Here is a 13,454-nt window from a genome sequence, read left to right as displayed (position 1 = left end):
ACCAGGCTGGCCTCGAACTCAGAAATCCGCCTGCCTCTGCCTCCCGAGTGCTGGGATTAAAGGCCTGCGCCACCAGGCCCGGCTACCTTATTTTTTGAGACAGGGTCTTTCACTGAACCTGGAGCTCACTGATTTAGCAAGACTAGCTGATGAGCAAGCTCTAGGGAACAATGGCTAGGGTTACATCCGCGGGCCATTGTGCCTGCCTTTTTGCATGGGTGTTGGGTGTCCTACCTTCACCAGCTGTCATTGCCATAGATTCACACCTCTGAGAACATATACTAAGTCTTTCCCAAGCAAAGATAACTTGCTACAGACAAAGTGCATGCCCTCTCACCAGTGACTTTTATCTCCCTGTGTACATATTGGAAGACGAGCTGATCCGGGAGGTCACCATCAATTGCGCAGAGAGAGGGCTGCTGTTGCTGCGTGTCCGGGACGAGATCCACATGACCATCGCTGCCTACCAGACTCTGTATGAGAGCAGTGTGGCATTTGGCATGAGGAAGGCACTGCAGGCCGAACAGGGGAAGTCAGACATGGAGAGGAAAGTGAGTGGGGTGATCGTGTTCCCATGGCTCCCAGATGCTTCTGTAAACCTCAAGGCCTGCAGTTGTCATTGTAACCCTGAATTCTGGCCCCAAGGGTGTCCTCCACACTAATACTGCAAGGCCTCAGTGAGGAGTGGTCTTGTCTAAGAACATGCCATGTCAGTCACTGACTTCCCACTGGGTGGCAGTGCACACCCTGGCATTGCCTTAGGTTGGACTGTCCTGTCCCAAGTTACCTCACCCAGGCTCTTGCAATGCTCATCCGCTTGGTGGGTGTCCCAGGATGATGGCCATTCTATCTTCAGATTACAGAATTGGAGACAGAAAAGAAAGACTTGGAGAGGCAAGTGAATGAACAGAAGGCAAAATGCGAGGCCACCGAGAAGCGGGAGAGCGAGAGGCGACAGGTGGAGGAGAAGAAGCACAATGAGGAGATCCAGTTCCTGAAACGAACCAATCAGCAACTGAAGGTAAAAGGGGCCCAGGTCCAGGCTCCCCCCTACTGGGCCAGACCTAGAGTGTTTCCCACCTTGTTTGAAGTAGTGGAGATTCAATGTCGTGTGAAGAACACTGGCAGATATTATCTCCCTAAAGTCCATCTCCAGCCCTCCTTTTGCCTTTTCTTGTTTAGATTTTTGGAGACAGGGTCTCATGTAGCTTACATTCTTACTTCTTAGCCTCTGGAAGAGCCATGGGTACTCTTACCAACTGAGCCATCTTTCCAGCCCTCCTTTTAGTTTTCAGTTGGAAACAGGACCCAAGTGTCCCAGGCTTTCCTTGAACTCACTCTAACTCTGGGAGGCCTTGAACTTGAAATTCTGCTTCTGCCATTCCAGTAGTGGTGATTACATGTCTGTGCCCGTGGCTTTTAAATGTTGGCCCACTTGTACTGCCAAGGAGTAAGAGAGGCTGACCAGGGTAGGGTGTGGCTCCTTTTCTACATTCTTTGTCTTCAGTTGTGAAGAAAGCCTATTCTCAACAATAAAAAGTACCTCGGCCTGCCTCTCCACTGTGATGCCATCTCATGCCTGCCAATCTATTTTCCTCCTGGGAAAACAATATCATAACCAGAGAGGATGCAACAGTGTCTGTCCCCTCAAGCTGGTCATGGGAGTCTTCCTCCATGGACCAGGTCTCCTTGGCAGGCTCCAACAGGAATGTTATCCACGACCCCTCCCTTCCACCCCTGCATCTTGATGCACTGTGGCAGCAGAGAAGCCTTGAGAGGAAGTGTGTGTGGGAAGCTCCCTAAGTGAATGCCAGAGGTACCCACCTATAGATTGTTTTCCTCAGCCCAACTGAGGTACTGGGAGAGGACTGGATGGGAAAGAGAAGGGATTACAGGCTGCAGAGGCTGAGTCCCAGAACCATTGCTTATCACAGGGCAACTTTTTTCTCCCCTTTGAGACAGGGTTTCTCTGTGTAGCCCTGGCTGTCCTGGAACTGTAAACCAGGCTGACCCTGAACTCGAAAGATCTGTCTGCCTCTGCCTCCCAACTGATAGGATTAAAAGCTACAGGACAATGCTTATAAACAGTTATTGGCCACCCCAGATATGCTGAGCAGAAGCTACAGCGCTTGCGCTCTATAGTGCAGCTTAATAAGAACTCAGGCTTGTTGAGGGTTGAACTTTTTTTTTTTTTTTTTGGTTTTCCGAGACAGGATTTCTCTGTGTAGCCCTGGCTGTCCTGGAACTCACTTTGTAGACCAGGCCGGCCTCGAACTCAGAAATCCACCTGCCTCTGCCTCCCAAGTGCTGGGATTAAAGGCACACACCACTAAACCTGGCTGAGCTTCACTTTCTAAACACGGTACCTATAAGCGGCTCCTTCTTCCCTTCCTCATTTAAAGCCAAAGTTCTTGCGCTAGAGATAAGGAAGGCTTTGCATGAGTCATTAGCAGATGAGAGATTTTGATAGTTGCTGAGTCGTCTATCAGAAGCAAAGCTAGAGACTTGCCTAGGCAATGTAAACCATTGACTCACTCAGCAGATTCCAAAGCTGGTTTCTTAGTTCCAACAAGAGTAAAGCTGAATACCTTAGCATCCTTCTAACATCCAAAGGCAGCCCTGAAATCCCCAGGGCAAAGGATTCTTTACAAGCAAGTTCTTTTTTTGCCTCAAAGCTGCATTACAAAGAAAAGTGTTTTTAGTCCCCAGGATAGATAGATGTTAAGGGTCTGTCCACATATCACCGTGTAAATCACTATGCTGGCTGCTAGAGGAAGAGAGTAAATAACCCCCCAGTGTCGTAGCTTTCTCTACTGACTGGTAGCAATTTCCTCTAATTGACTGTCAAGTTGTCACAGTGGCTGATAATTTGCTGTTTTCTAAGACTTCTGGTTCCAGCAGAGCTCCATGTACTAACCCAGAGAGCCAAATGTTTAACTTAGTGGACATACTCAGGCTTAAAGTAGGAGCTATGGAAAACCACTATTTCAAAAACTTTTATTCCATTTCCCTTTCTGGGCTATAATACACTGAGCTATTATTGTATGGAAACCAAGTCAGCTCTGGTTTCGGCTCATACAACAAAATCATGCCAAGCCCAAATCCAGCTAATGTAGAAAATGTGGAGCTGGGTCAGGAGGGGATGCTCGAAGCCTGTGGGCTAGTCCTCCTAGACTCAGCTACATGTTAAGGTGCAAGATGCAAATGTTAACGGAGGTTTGTTCTTGTGTTTCAGGCCCAACTGGAAGGCATTATCGCACCGAAGAAGTGATCATTTCCACATGGGTCTTAGCAGGCCCCTTGCCCCATAAGCCCATTGTAATAAAAGCCAGTTTCCAGAGTGAACAAGCCAACCCCTCCCCGGTCACCACTCATGTCATTGTTACAACTGTTGTCCCAGAGTCATGAAACACCTAAGCCAAGCTCCTGGCTAGGCAATGGAAGGTGGGAGAACCCTGTGTCCATGTGCAACTCAAATTGGCCTGGGGCTTTGTCATCTCACTAAGTTAGGGAGCAAGTGTTTCCCCAAGGAGACCACCTTTGCATCAAGTTCAGTTCCCAGCTCACCTTGTACCTTGGGCTTCTCTGGCCCCACCCTTCCACGTCACCTCTAACTTAAGCTTCTGCACCTTGGTTAGGAGTTTGGTTTTGGACTACAGCATCTCATTTCCACCCACGGAATCAGCAGGCCCCTGTCCTTAGTGTTCCCAGCTCCATGAGGAAACAGCAGCAGAGTCAAAGCCATGCTCACCGAGAGGTACAAAAGTCCCAGTGTCTTGAGAGCTGTCTGCACCCAGGTCCTCCCCACACCATTTGAATACCTTCTGCTGGATAGCAAAGCCTGACTCCACATTCCCTAGATCGCTATAAATGAGTAGCTAAGGAGGTAGCCGCATCTCACATGTAGTCCTAGACAAATTATGGACTGAAGGCAGATTTGTAGATCCAGAAGACCGCGGCTCTGACCTCAGTCCCTGTCTAAGTTTACTGCAAGGCCTATGAACCCCAACCGCTGTTCTGAGTTGATTGTATCCCAACACTCTGATCTTATTCTACAAGTCACATCTTGGACCCTCACCCAGTAACCTGAGGAACTAGGCCTCCATTAGCACAACTTGTCGGTGAAACCATGTTCCTGGGAACAGCACAGTCCCTGTCATGCCACAGGCTCTGTGGGCAGTGCAGGAAAGCATCAGTGCCCTCGGAGCACTCCTGCCTCCAAACCTCACTGATATCTCGGAAGCACTTGTGCTTTACAGCTTTGTAGACTCCTAGGCCAGTGCTACTCAGCAGCGTAAGAGGAACACACGTCTGTAGACACACGCACGAGGGTCACATGCTGGAGGAACTAAGGGCCAGGTCAAGTGTTTAAAAACTCTGGGGCTGAGGATTTCCCAGGGCCACAGAACTGGGGTACACCCTCACCACTAAGCTCCCCAAGTGTGCTGTGCCTTACAGATGCCAACTGGGTACAAGAAAGTGAACACAGTTCCTAATGGCATATTTTTGTATAATTTAATAAACAGCTTTCTAGCAGTTACTGCTTCTGTCTGAACTTGTTGCGTCTGTGTTTCTGTCCCTCTGAGTCGCTCGTCTTCTTTTTGTTCCTGTTCCTGTTTTTCACATTGTGTGTCTCATAGTAGCGCACACCGACTTTTTTAGATTGTTGCTGCCGCGCTGCTCTCCTTCGCTGCAAACACATAACACAAAGGAATCCAGTCATACACTGACGGTCACTCGCCCTGCCTGAGCGGCTCCCACAGCCATGGAAGCAGAGCTGGGGAATTGCCCACCTCAGACCTGAAGGCCAGCAGCAGAGCCCCACTGGCCTGGCCCCCATCTTCTCCCCAGCGGGCCTGCTTCAGCCCTGTTCAGCTCCTTTCCAAAGCTGTCCCGCCCAGCTCTCCTCTACTTGAGCTCCTGAAGCCACAGAAACTCTTCTGGTCCTTCAGGCCAACAGGACACAGTGTGAAGGTAATAACCTAGAACTCCTGAAACCTACTTAGACTCAAGGACCTTCATTCCGAGGGCCACTACCTGACCCGAGTTAATTGACTTCCATCAGATCCCTAACACATGGGGTTCCTAGGACTCCCAGCTCCAAATTCTGGTTTCAGAAAGAACAGGTCCTGGGAACTGCACCTCGTGGCTGGGTATGATAGCTGACACCTGCTATCCCACCACTGGAGGTACTAAGAGATAGGAGACTGCCTGAGTCTGAAGATAACCAGGGCCTGCATACCAAGACCATGCCTCAAAAACAAAAACAAAGACTAAATAGACAAAAGTGGCTCAGAAACTCCATTCCCGGGACCCACCAACAAGCTATCCTTTGAGCTCCAGGTGCTCACCATGTCGTGAGATGTCTGCACACACACATACAGAACAAATGAAAACAAACAAATTTCAAAATGGACTTCTGCTCTTTTGATTTCTTCCCCCTGACAGGGTCTCACTATGCAGACCTGGCTGTCCAGGACTCGTTTTCCCTGTGTAAGCCAGGCAGCCTCAAGCTCACAGACTCTGCCTGCCTCTGCCTCCCTGACTAGAACTAAGAGCATGGTGGGCATGCATCAGTACACTTCCTTTTATGCCCATATCTCATTAAAAGAAGCAGAATACTTACTTCCTTACACGTCAGCATCCTCTGAGTCTTATTTGAAGGTTCGTCTTCCATCTGTGCATCCCACTTCCTTGCCTTTTTGGTGGGTGCTTTATGATACATAAAACACAGAGAAGATTAACAACAGAAACAGCATTTCAAAATCTGGAAGACTACTGTAGGAACATGCCTTGTGTAAGGAGGCAGACAGATGCAGGGTTACAAGCAGTCATGGTCATAGTGGGGTTCAACTTGCATCATGTAGAAACTATCAGTAACTTTATGAAATATCTGTGGTGATTTGATTCGAATGAAAATGGCCACCATAAGCTCATAATGTTTGAACACTTGGTCCCCAGTTGATGGAACTGCTTGGAAAAGGAGATGTGTCATAGAGTTAGGCTCTTGAAGCTAAAACTCCCAGTCCACTGCTGCTCGTTTGGTCATGTACTACATATAACAGCAATAGAAAAGTAACCAAGACAGACCTCCTGTCTCATTCTGCAGACTCTTCTGTCTGACTCTGAAACTATTAATGTGCACTTTTGTCAAGTAGTACTCCTAAGCCATCAATTGTAACTTTAAAAATGTTAAGAATCTCAAGGGGAGGGCTCAATCTGCATGGTGAGTGGAATGTGGAACCAGATGCTAAGTACCAGCCTGTATGGAGGAAATGATCCCAAAGCTACAAATCACACCTAAATGGTTCAAAGAGTTGATCTCACCTGCATCACTGACTTCTGCAGATGTGTTCTTCTCCTCTTCATATTTTGCAAAAACCTTTTCACTTAAGTCCTTGGATATTCTGAAAAATAAAAGCAAAGTCACACAGCTGCTCCTTTTTAACTGCTCTGAAAAGGCCAATCTGGAGAGGTGGAACACTCATGAAGAAAAGGAAATTCCACCGTGTTTGTGGTGACTGCTGGGTGATACAGCCAATGTCCAGCAGTTTGTACAGCTCCTAGGCTAGAATACTAGGTAGCCAAGCCCCACGTACTTCAGGTGCCTGAAAGTGAAAAATGTACAGATTTTTCTTTAAAGCAACCATTCCTAACTCCCTGGTCAGACGGGGACTAGAGCTAGGTGGCAGAGCGCTTGCCTGAGCACTTGCACAGGCCCTGGCTTCTGTCCTGAGTACCTTAAAACCCTAACCTAATACCAGGCTGGAGAGATGGCTCAGGGGTTAAGAGCACTGACTGCTCTTCCAGAGGTCCTGAGTTCAATTCTTGGCAACCACATGGTGGCTCACAACCATCTGTAATGGGATCTGATGCTCTCTTCTAGTATGTCTGAGGACATATATATATAAATAAATAAAATCGTTAAAAAACAAAGCAAACCTCTAATGCCAAAGCCAGTGCTCATGGCAAGCGAGAACAGAACTGGCCAGCTAATTAGTAAGAAGGAGAGAATGTTACCTGACGGCAGAGAACTTTTTAGCTTTGGCTTTATTTAGAAACTTCTGGTACTTGGCAATCTTTTCATCTAGGGCTCTGATCACGGCTTTGGTGTCATTTCCCACAGGTTCTTCCTGAGTGTCTGGGGAACACTCTTCCTCAGCATCCTCTCCTGGCTGTTCCTGCTCCTGTTCTTCCTCTTCCGCAGAGCTTTCCAGATCTTCCAAGTCTGACATATTCACAGGCACCAGGTCATCCGCAGAAAACTGAGGCCCCACGTTGATTTTGCCAAAGTTCTGGCGAACTCGTGCGAGGATCCGTTGCATCTCTGAGTTTCCATCCTGGGAACCCTCTGCTTCGGGCTCCTTTTCAATGGTAGAGTCTAACCTTTCAACTTCTGTTTCTGTGGTCTCTTCTTCTGGGTTGTTCTGTGTTGTTTCTGTGGGAACTTCCAATGGTGAGGATGGTGGAAGCTAGTAAGGACCAAAAGATGTAAGAGAAGGGGAAAATGGAATCAGAAAAGGAGAACCCTGCTTCAACTGCTACTGGCTCTCAAATAAGCAGTCCTTCTTTCTGGTCTAAGCCAATGGAACTCTACCCAGCAGCCAGGGCTATAAAGGATCTTTTGGTCCTTTATAAAGGACAGAGCTGTGGTTTAGGAGGAAGGGAACTGACCCAATGAAACCAAGACAGTGGTGTTCTCCTTGGGTATCAGCAAAAAGGGGGCAGAGGAGGCACATAAAAATATAGAAGACACAAATCAAAGAAAGTGGAAGTGAGGCTATAGGAGGACCAGGAAGTATAAGGAGAGATGTAGGGAGGCCAGAGTTCAAAATGAGTGCAGAGTCTAGAAACACTGAGATGACTGGCCTATTTTAGGTATTCACACAAAGTCAGCATGTGCCAAGCTTTCCACATTTCACATATGGATCATTTTATCCCTGTGACCCAAACTCACATAATGACTCTCCAAAGTTGAGAGTGGCTGGGTAAAATGCTAAACAAATTCAGAGTCCATAAAATGCAGGAAACTGAATAAAAGTTTGTACATTTCTGAGCTGGCAAATTGGCTCAGCATGTAAAGGCACTTGCTGCCCAATCTAACAACCCCCAGAATTCACATGGTGAAAGGCAAGAACCAACTTCTCGACGTTGTTCTCAGATTCTCATGTGTATCATGGTACATGCTTGTATGTACACAAGCATATGCACATGGCATACACATACTAATTTTAAGTTTGTATGTTTTATAGTGATTTCTAGATTTCTTTTTTCCTTCTAGACAGGGTTTCTCTAAGTAGAATTGGCTGTGCCAGATCTCACTCTGTAGACCAGGCTGGCCTTGAACTCAGAAATCCACCTGACTCTGTCTTCCAAGTGCTGGGATTAAAGATATGAGTCATCTCCAGTAGCGATTTCTATTTTCTGATCTTCAAGAAATTACTACTTCACCAACAAGAAAAGGAGGATGAATCCCCCTCAAAAAAAAAAAAAAAAAAAAAAAGATAAAAAGGAGAACCTCTGGATAAGGCTAACCGTGCTCAAGAGTTAGATCTCTATGGAGGTACCTGTTCCTCAGAAGCCTTCCCCAACTTCCATTCACAGGTCCTCCTCTGACTCCTTCAACCCCTTATCCTGGTGGAGTGCTCACAGTATCCTCAATTCCATGAACTCAGCTGTATCCAACATAATAAACATACGTTCTTGGGACCGAGGGCCTAAACCCTCTGGACACTCCTGAGGGATGTGTCGTCTTCCCATATGCATAAGGAATAACGTGCTATAGGCGGGGAACCGAGCTGACTTCAGATAGGACCTGCTCACTAGAAAGATTCAGGCAACACTCACAGTTTCACCTCCAACCTTTGGGGAAAGAAGAGGGGCCAGAAATTGAGCTGAATCATCTATAGCCACTGATTCATCTATATAAAGAAACACTTCTCAGCCGGGCGTGGTGGCGCACGCCTTTACTCCCAGCACTTGGGAGGCAGAGGCAGGTGGATTTCTGAGTTCGAGGCCAACCTGGTCTACAGAGTGAGTTCCAGGACAGCCAGGGCTAGACAGAGAAACCCTGTCTCGAAAAGCCCCTCCCCCCCCCCCAAAAAAAAAAGAAAAAAAGAAACACTTCCCCAGGACGGTGAAGACCCTGACATGCCTACCCAGGGCCAGAACAGAAATATTTACAAATACCTTGGCCATATCACTAGGCTCTTCTCTGACTAGATTGTAACTTCAAATAACTCCAATCTACATTTTGTCACATGGCTGGTTACCTGTGCTCAGACACCATGCATCTGTCTCCTGACATCTCCCTGGGTGAATCTCCCGTGCCTGGCACTATTCCAGAATCCTTTTGTCTACAGGATGCCCCACCTGCTATTCCTGCCAAAGTGATAGGCCATATCCACACAGACAAAAGACACTTCCTGTCTCTTCCCTACCTTGCCTAGGCAGGGTTTCCACTGAGCTGCTCTGATCTTTAGCCTTTGTGATGAACTGGTAAACACAGACAAAAGTACTTTGCTGAGTTTCTCTTCTAGCAAATCACATCCCAGAGCCTTGAATTTGTAGCTGAGTGTAACTCTAATGCTAAGGGGAAGCAGGCTGTGAGACTCAAGTCCATGATTTGTGGGGTCTCCACTAATTCCAGAAGTTAAAATCAGAATCTCACGAGAGTCAGAGACCTGTAGAAGTAGAGAGGACATCCACCACACATATCTGACATCCACTATACACACGTACTTGCACTTACACACCTGACCTCCACACCCCACTAGAATCTAAGTATATCAGGGTAGGGACCTGCCTGCTTTTCATGGCGGCCCTCCTGCCCACTCTGGTTGCTAAATGAATGGATTGATGAGTGAATGAATGATATCACTTACAGAGCAGAGAGACCGGGAAACTGTTGTACTTGGTTGGTTGTGGTTTTTGAGAGAAGGGGGAAGAAAGCCAGATAATGTCAATCTCAGGCACACTAAGTCTTCTCCCCTAAGACAGAGTTTCTCAGTGTGTCCTTGGCTGGTCTGCCCTCAGCTTTAGGTGTGTCCACCACTACCACCTAACAGCATGCTAAGCTTCTAATGCTGGAGAAAAATGGAGCCATCTTGCTTTAGTTAAGAGGTATTTCCAGGAGAAGACTAGAGCTACAGGGATCCTAATGATGGAACACAGAAACAAAACCCAAAACCATCACTTCCAGAGACCTGCTGAATTCTGAAAAAGACCCTAGAAACAGGAAAGTCATGTGTTAAGATGGCGTCTTTGGCCAAGGCACCATTGGGGTAAAAGATATGGGGCAGTAGGCAGCTTCTTGTCTGTGTCCCAGCTCAGTCCCTAAGCCCAACACCTCCTGACCAGAATGCTATCAACTCCGCTGCTCCCCTGCCTGTAAGCTCCCAATTCTCTTTAGAGCAAGGGCACCGATTTACCACCTGTTCTCTGTGGCTGTGGTTGGTCTGAAAAAAGGTTTCTTCATGAATGAACTTTGGCAACACCTCTGCTCCCACAGAAGACACAAACTTAACAAATAACTTCTCCTCCTCCTCCTCGCCCCACAGCTGGTACCTGCTCTCACTCTTCTGCCTTACTCTGCTCATTTGTCTCTAATGCTCTTCAACAAGTCTATACAACAGATGACACACATGTACCAAAAATGAAGAAGACGCTCCTCGAAGGAAACAACCTTAAGTTACACCACACTGGGGTCACTTGAGCCCACTTTCCAGGACCTGTGATCACCCTCTTCTTACCTGGGGAGCGGTCGGGAGCTCTGCGTTTGGCGGCTTGACAAAGAAAGGGATTCGGCCTCTCTGCCAGTCATTGAGAACCATCTTGCTCACAGTCAGCAAGTCAGGCTCTCCACCCTAAAAAGACAGGGCAGATTCCCAGTTAAACCCACAGAGCAAAAGCTCTTCTGGATGAGGTAGGGCTACTTTAGTCACTCTGCTCTCACCATCCAGCTGACACAGTTCCCACTGCTCTCACAACGGCAGGTCCGTGTATCCCAGTGCCAATCCCCAAGAGGCTGGCTCACCTTCAGTAACTTCCCAGTGCGGAGAGCTAGCTTCTCGAGAAAGTCCTCGGCACTCTCCCAGGACTCAATCTTGTATGTCTTGCTGATATACTCTGGCTTTGCTCGTTCAAGGACAGCACCAATGTGGTCTTGAGGAGCTTTAATTTTTTCGACTTGAACCTAGAGAGTAACAGAAATGCTGTGTTCAATTCTTTTGCATAGACAGGAAAATTTAGTGATTTGTATAAAGTGAAATGGATTTCCATATCACAAGGTGAGTGGGGCTTTGCAGTGTCTATTATGATAGTTTGGCAGGAGCAAGGAACACCCCTGAAAGCTGACCACAGCCACGGAGCCCAGAGCCCAACTCTATCCCTGCTCTACCACAGACTGTGTGCGGCCTCCACAGGCAGTGTGAGCTTGGAATGCTCTGTGTCACTCACTGGCAAGAACGGTTAAGATGCCTGCTACTCCCAGAACCCAGAACACAAAAAGCAATCCAAAAATTTCAGAAGGACGGGAGGAATGTGCAGAGGACCTATGCTAGAAGCATGGTTATGGTTAGGGGGAATCATTTAAGTTTTCAGTCATATTCAGAAACAAGGGAGAAAATGACTGGGTTCCAAGATGACTCAATCCATAAACCCATGAGATGAATTATCACTAAGCATAAACAAGCCCTGCTTCCCTTCGGATCCCATGTGGTTACTGCACACTGCTGTGGGATGACACTGACCGGCCATGCCCACAGCCATCGACCTCCTGAGGTAGGCTGAGTGGGAAGGAGGCTGCTCTGTTCAGCATCATGCCTCTGCATCTGCTTAGACAGGCTGACCCCAGGCTGTCTTCTCAACAAGGAATGGCAAAGGCTCTTAGGATCCCCACAAACAAAACCAGAACTGTTAAGGACAAATACCCACCACTCCTTTGAGCACAATGTCGGTCTCTGAGTCCTCAGATGGGTAAACCACACCAGGGCAGTCAATCAGGAATATACGACGCATCAAGGTAATATACTGCCAGACCTGCAGACAGAAAATTCTAAGTTTGTCAAAGTCAAATACTGGGAGCTAAACTTCACTGCTCTGTGACATTGTCATATTAAGCTAGAAAGGAGAGAAGGGAAGGCCAGAGAAAAGCAACCTGCTGAATAATCAATAAGGCCAGAGTCCATCCTTTCCTTAAGCCAAGTATGACAACAACTTCCACCAAGCTCAAACTAGAGCTCCATCACTAAGAGTCCAAGAATAAGGCAGAGGCAGGATTTCTAGTTGGTATTGTGCAAAGCCATCACAGTGAACCTCTTCAAGTCTTGAAAACATTCAGAAACACAGATACCAGCTTCTTTGTCATTAGGCAGAACAATGCTGTTCCCAAAACTCTCTTTGTTAAGGCTGCTGCTTCTAAATATCAGAAGCTATCTAAAGACCACGTTTTCTTTCCTTCTTAACCCAGATACCAAATATTCTTGGGTTGGTTTTATTAAAGCAAAAGGTTGGAATTAAGAGATGTGGGGGTGGTTCTGTGGTTTAGAACACTTGCTGTTTTTGTAGAGGACCCAGGTTCAGTTCCCACCATCCACATGGCAGCTCACAACAGTCAATATTTCTAGTTCTAGGGGATCTGGTACCTGTTTCTGACCTCAGTTAGCAACAGACATGTACACAGTGAACATACATGCAGGCCGAATAAAAATGAATAATCTTAAAAAAAAAAAAAAAAGAGTACAGGGGCAATTTACAAAGGACTTAAATATAGGCCATAACCAAATCACACTCCAGCCAACTCTTAGCATACAGGGTGCACCAGTCCTGAGAGGGGGACAGGGACCGGGTACCATGTCCACTGCAGAACACTTGCTTAGCATGTGTGTGAGGTGGCCTGGGTTTGATCCCCAGTACTGTTAAAGAAAGGAAGAGGGGTTGGAGAGATGGCTCAGTGGTTAAGAGCACTGACTGCTCTTCCAGAGGTCCTGAGTTCAATTCCCAGGAACGATGGTGGCTCACAACCATCTGTAATGGGATCCGATGCCCCCTTCTGGTGTGTCTGAAGAGAGCAACAGTGTACTCACATACCTAACATAAATAAANCTTTAAAAANGAAAAAAAAAAAAAAAAAAAGGAAGGGGACAGGAGTTAAGTCTTCATAGAAATAAAATATAGAATAGAACCCATACACACCTTTGTTTCTCCAGCAATGGGGGCCACGTTGCAAACTTTCTTGGATCGTAATGTATTAATCACAGAGCTCTTGCCTACATTTGGATAGCCAATGAACCCAACACTGATTTGTTTCTTGTCTGTGTGCAACTGTGAAAAAAAAAAAGGAGAGAAAAGAACATCTATCATAGGTAGGTCTGTAGAGCCCTGGCTACTGTGTGTTTTCATGTCAGCCATGACCTCAGGCACCCACGTAAAGCATCTTTGCTCTAGGTTAACAG

General features: G+C 47.0%; 2 protein-coding genes across 2 annotated transcripts in view; one reads left to right on the top strand and one right to left on the bottom strand.

The window, feature by feature from the left end:
* Dnali1 (dynein axonemal light intermediate chain 1) overlaps nt 1–4,535 on the top strand; it is a 9,085-nt gene extending 4,550 nt beyond the window's left edge. The window contains exons 4-6 of the mRNA XM_021199895.1: nt 373–551; nt 857–1,021; nt 3,236–4,535. Of these exons, the coding sequence (XP_021055554.1) occupies nt 373–551; nt 857–1,021; nt 3,236–3,271 (380 nt within the window). The 3' untranslated portion in view covers nt 3,272–4,535. The remainder of the gene's footprint in view (nt 1–372; nt 552–856; nt 1,022–3,235) is intronic.
* Nucleotides 4,502–13,454, bottom strand: part of Gnl2 (G protein nucleolar 2) — a 24,476-nt gene continuing 15,523 nt past the window's right edge. The window contains exons 9-16 of the mRNA XM_021199894.1: nt 13,195–13,323; nt 11,935–12,039; nt 11,036–11,194; nt 10,752–10,865; nt 7,021–7,472; nt 6,328–6,407; nt 5,627–5,712; nt 4,502–4,690 (exon numbers count right to left, since the gene is read on the bottom strand). Of these exons, the coding sequence (XP_021055553.1) occupies nt 4,538–4,690; nt 5,627–5,712; nt 6,328–6,407; nt 7,021–7,472; nt 10,752–10,865; nt 11,036–11,194; nt 11,935–12,039; nt 13,195–13,323 (1,278 nt within the window). The 3' untranslated portion in view covers nt 4,502–4,537. The remainder of the gene's footprint in view (nt 4,691–5,626; nt 5,713–6,327; nt 6,408–7,020; nt 7,473–10,751; nt 10,866–11,035; nt 11,195–11,934; nt 12,040–13,194; nt 13,324–13,454) is intronic.

The sequence above is a fragment of the Mus pahari genome, chromosome 6 (genome assembly GCF_900095145.1).
Source record: "Mus pahari chromosome 6, PAHARI_EIJ_v1.1, whole genome shotgun sequence".
Classification (NCBI taxonomy): Eukaryota; Metazoa; Chordata; class Mammalia; order Rodentia; family Muridae; genus Mus; species Mus pahari.
This window is presented reverse-complemented; position numbering and strand designations above follow the sequence as displayed.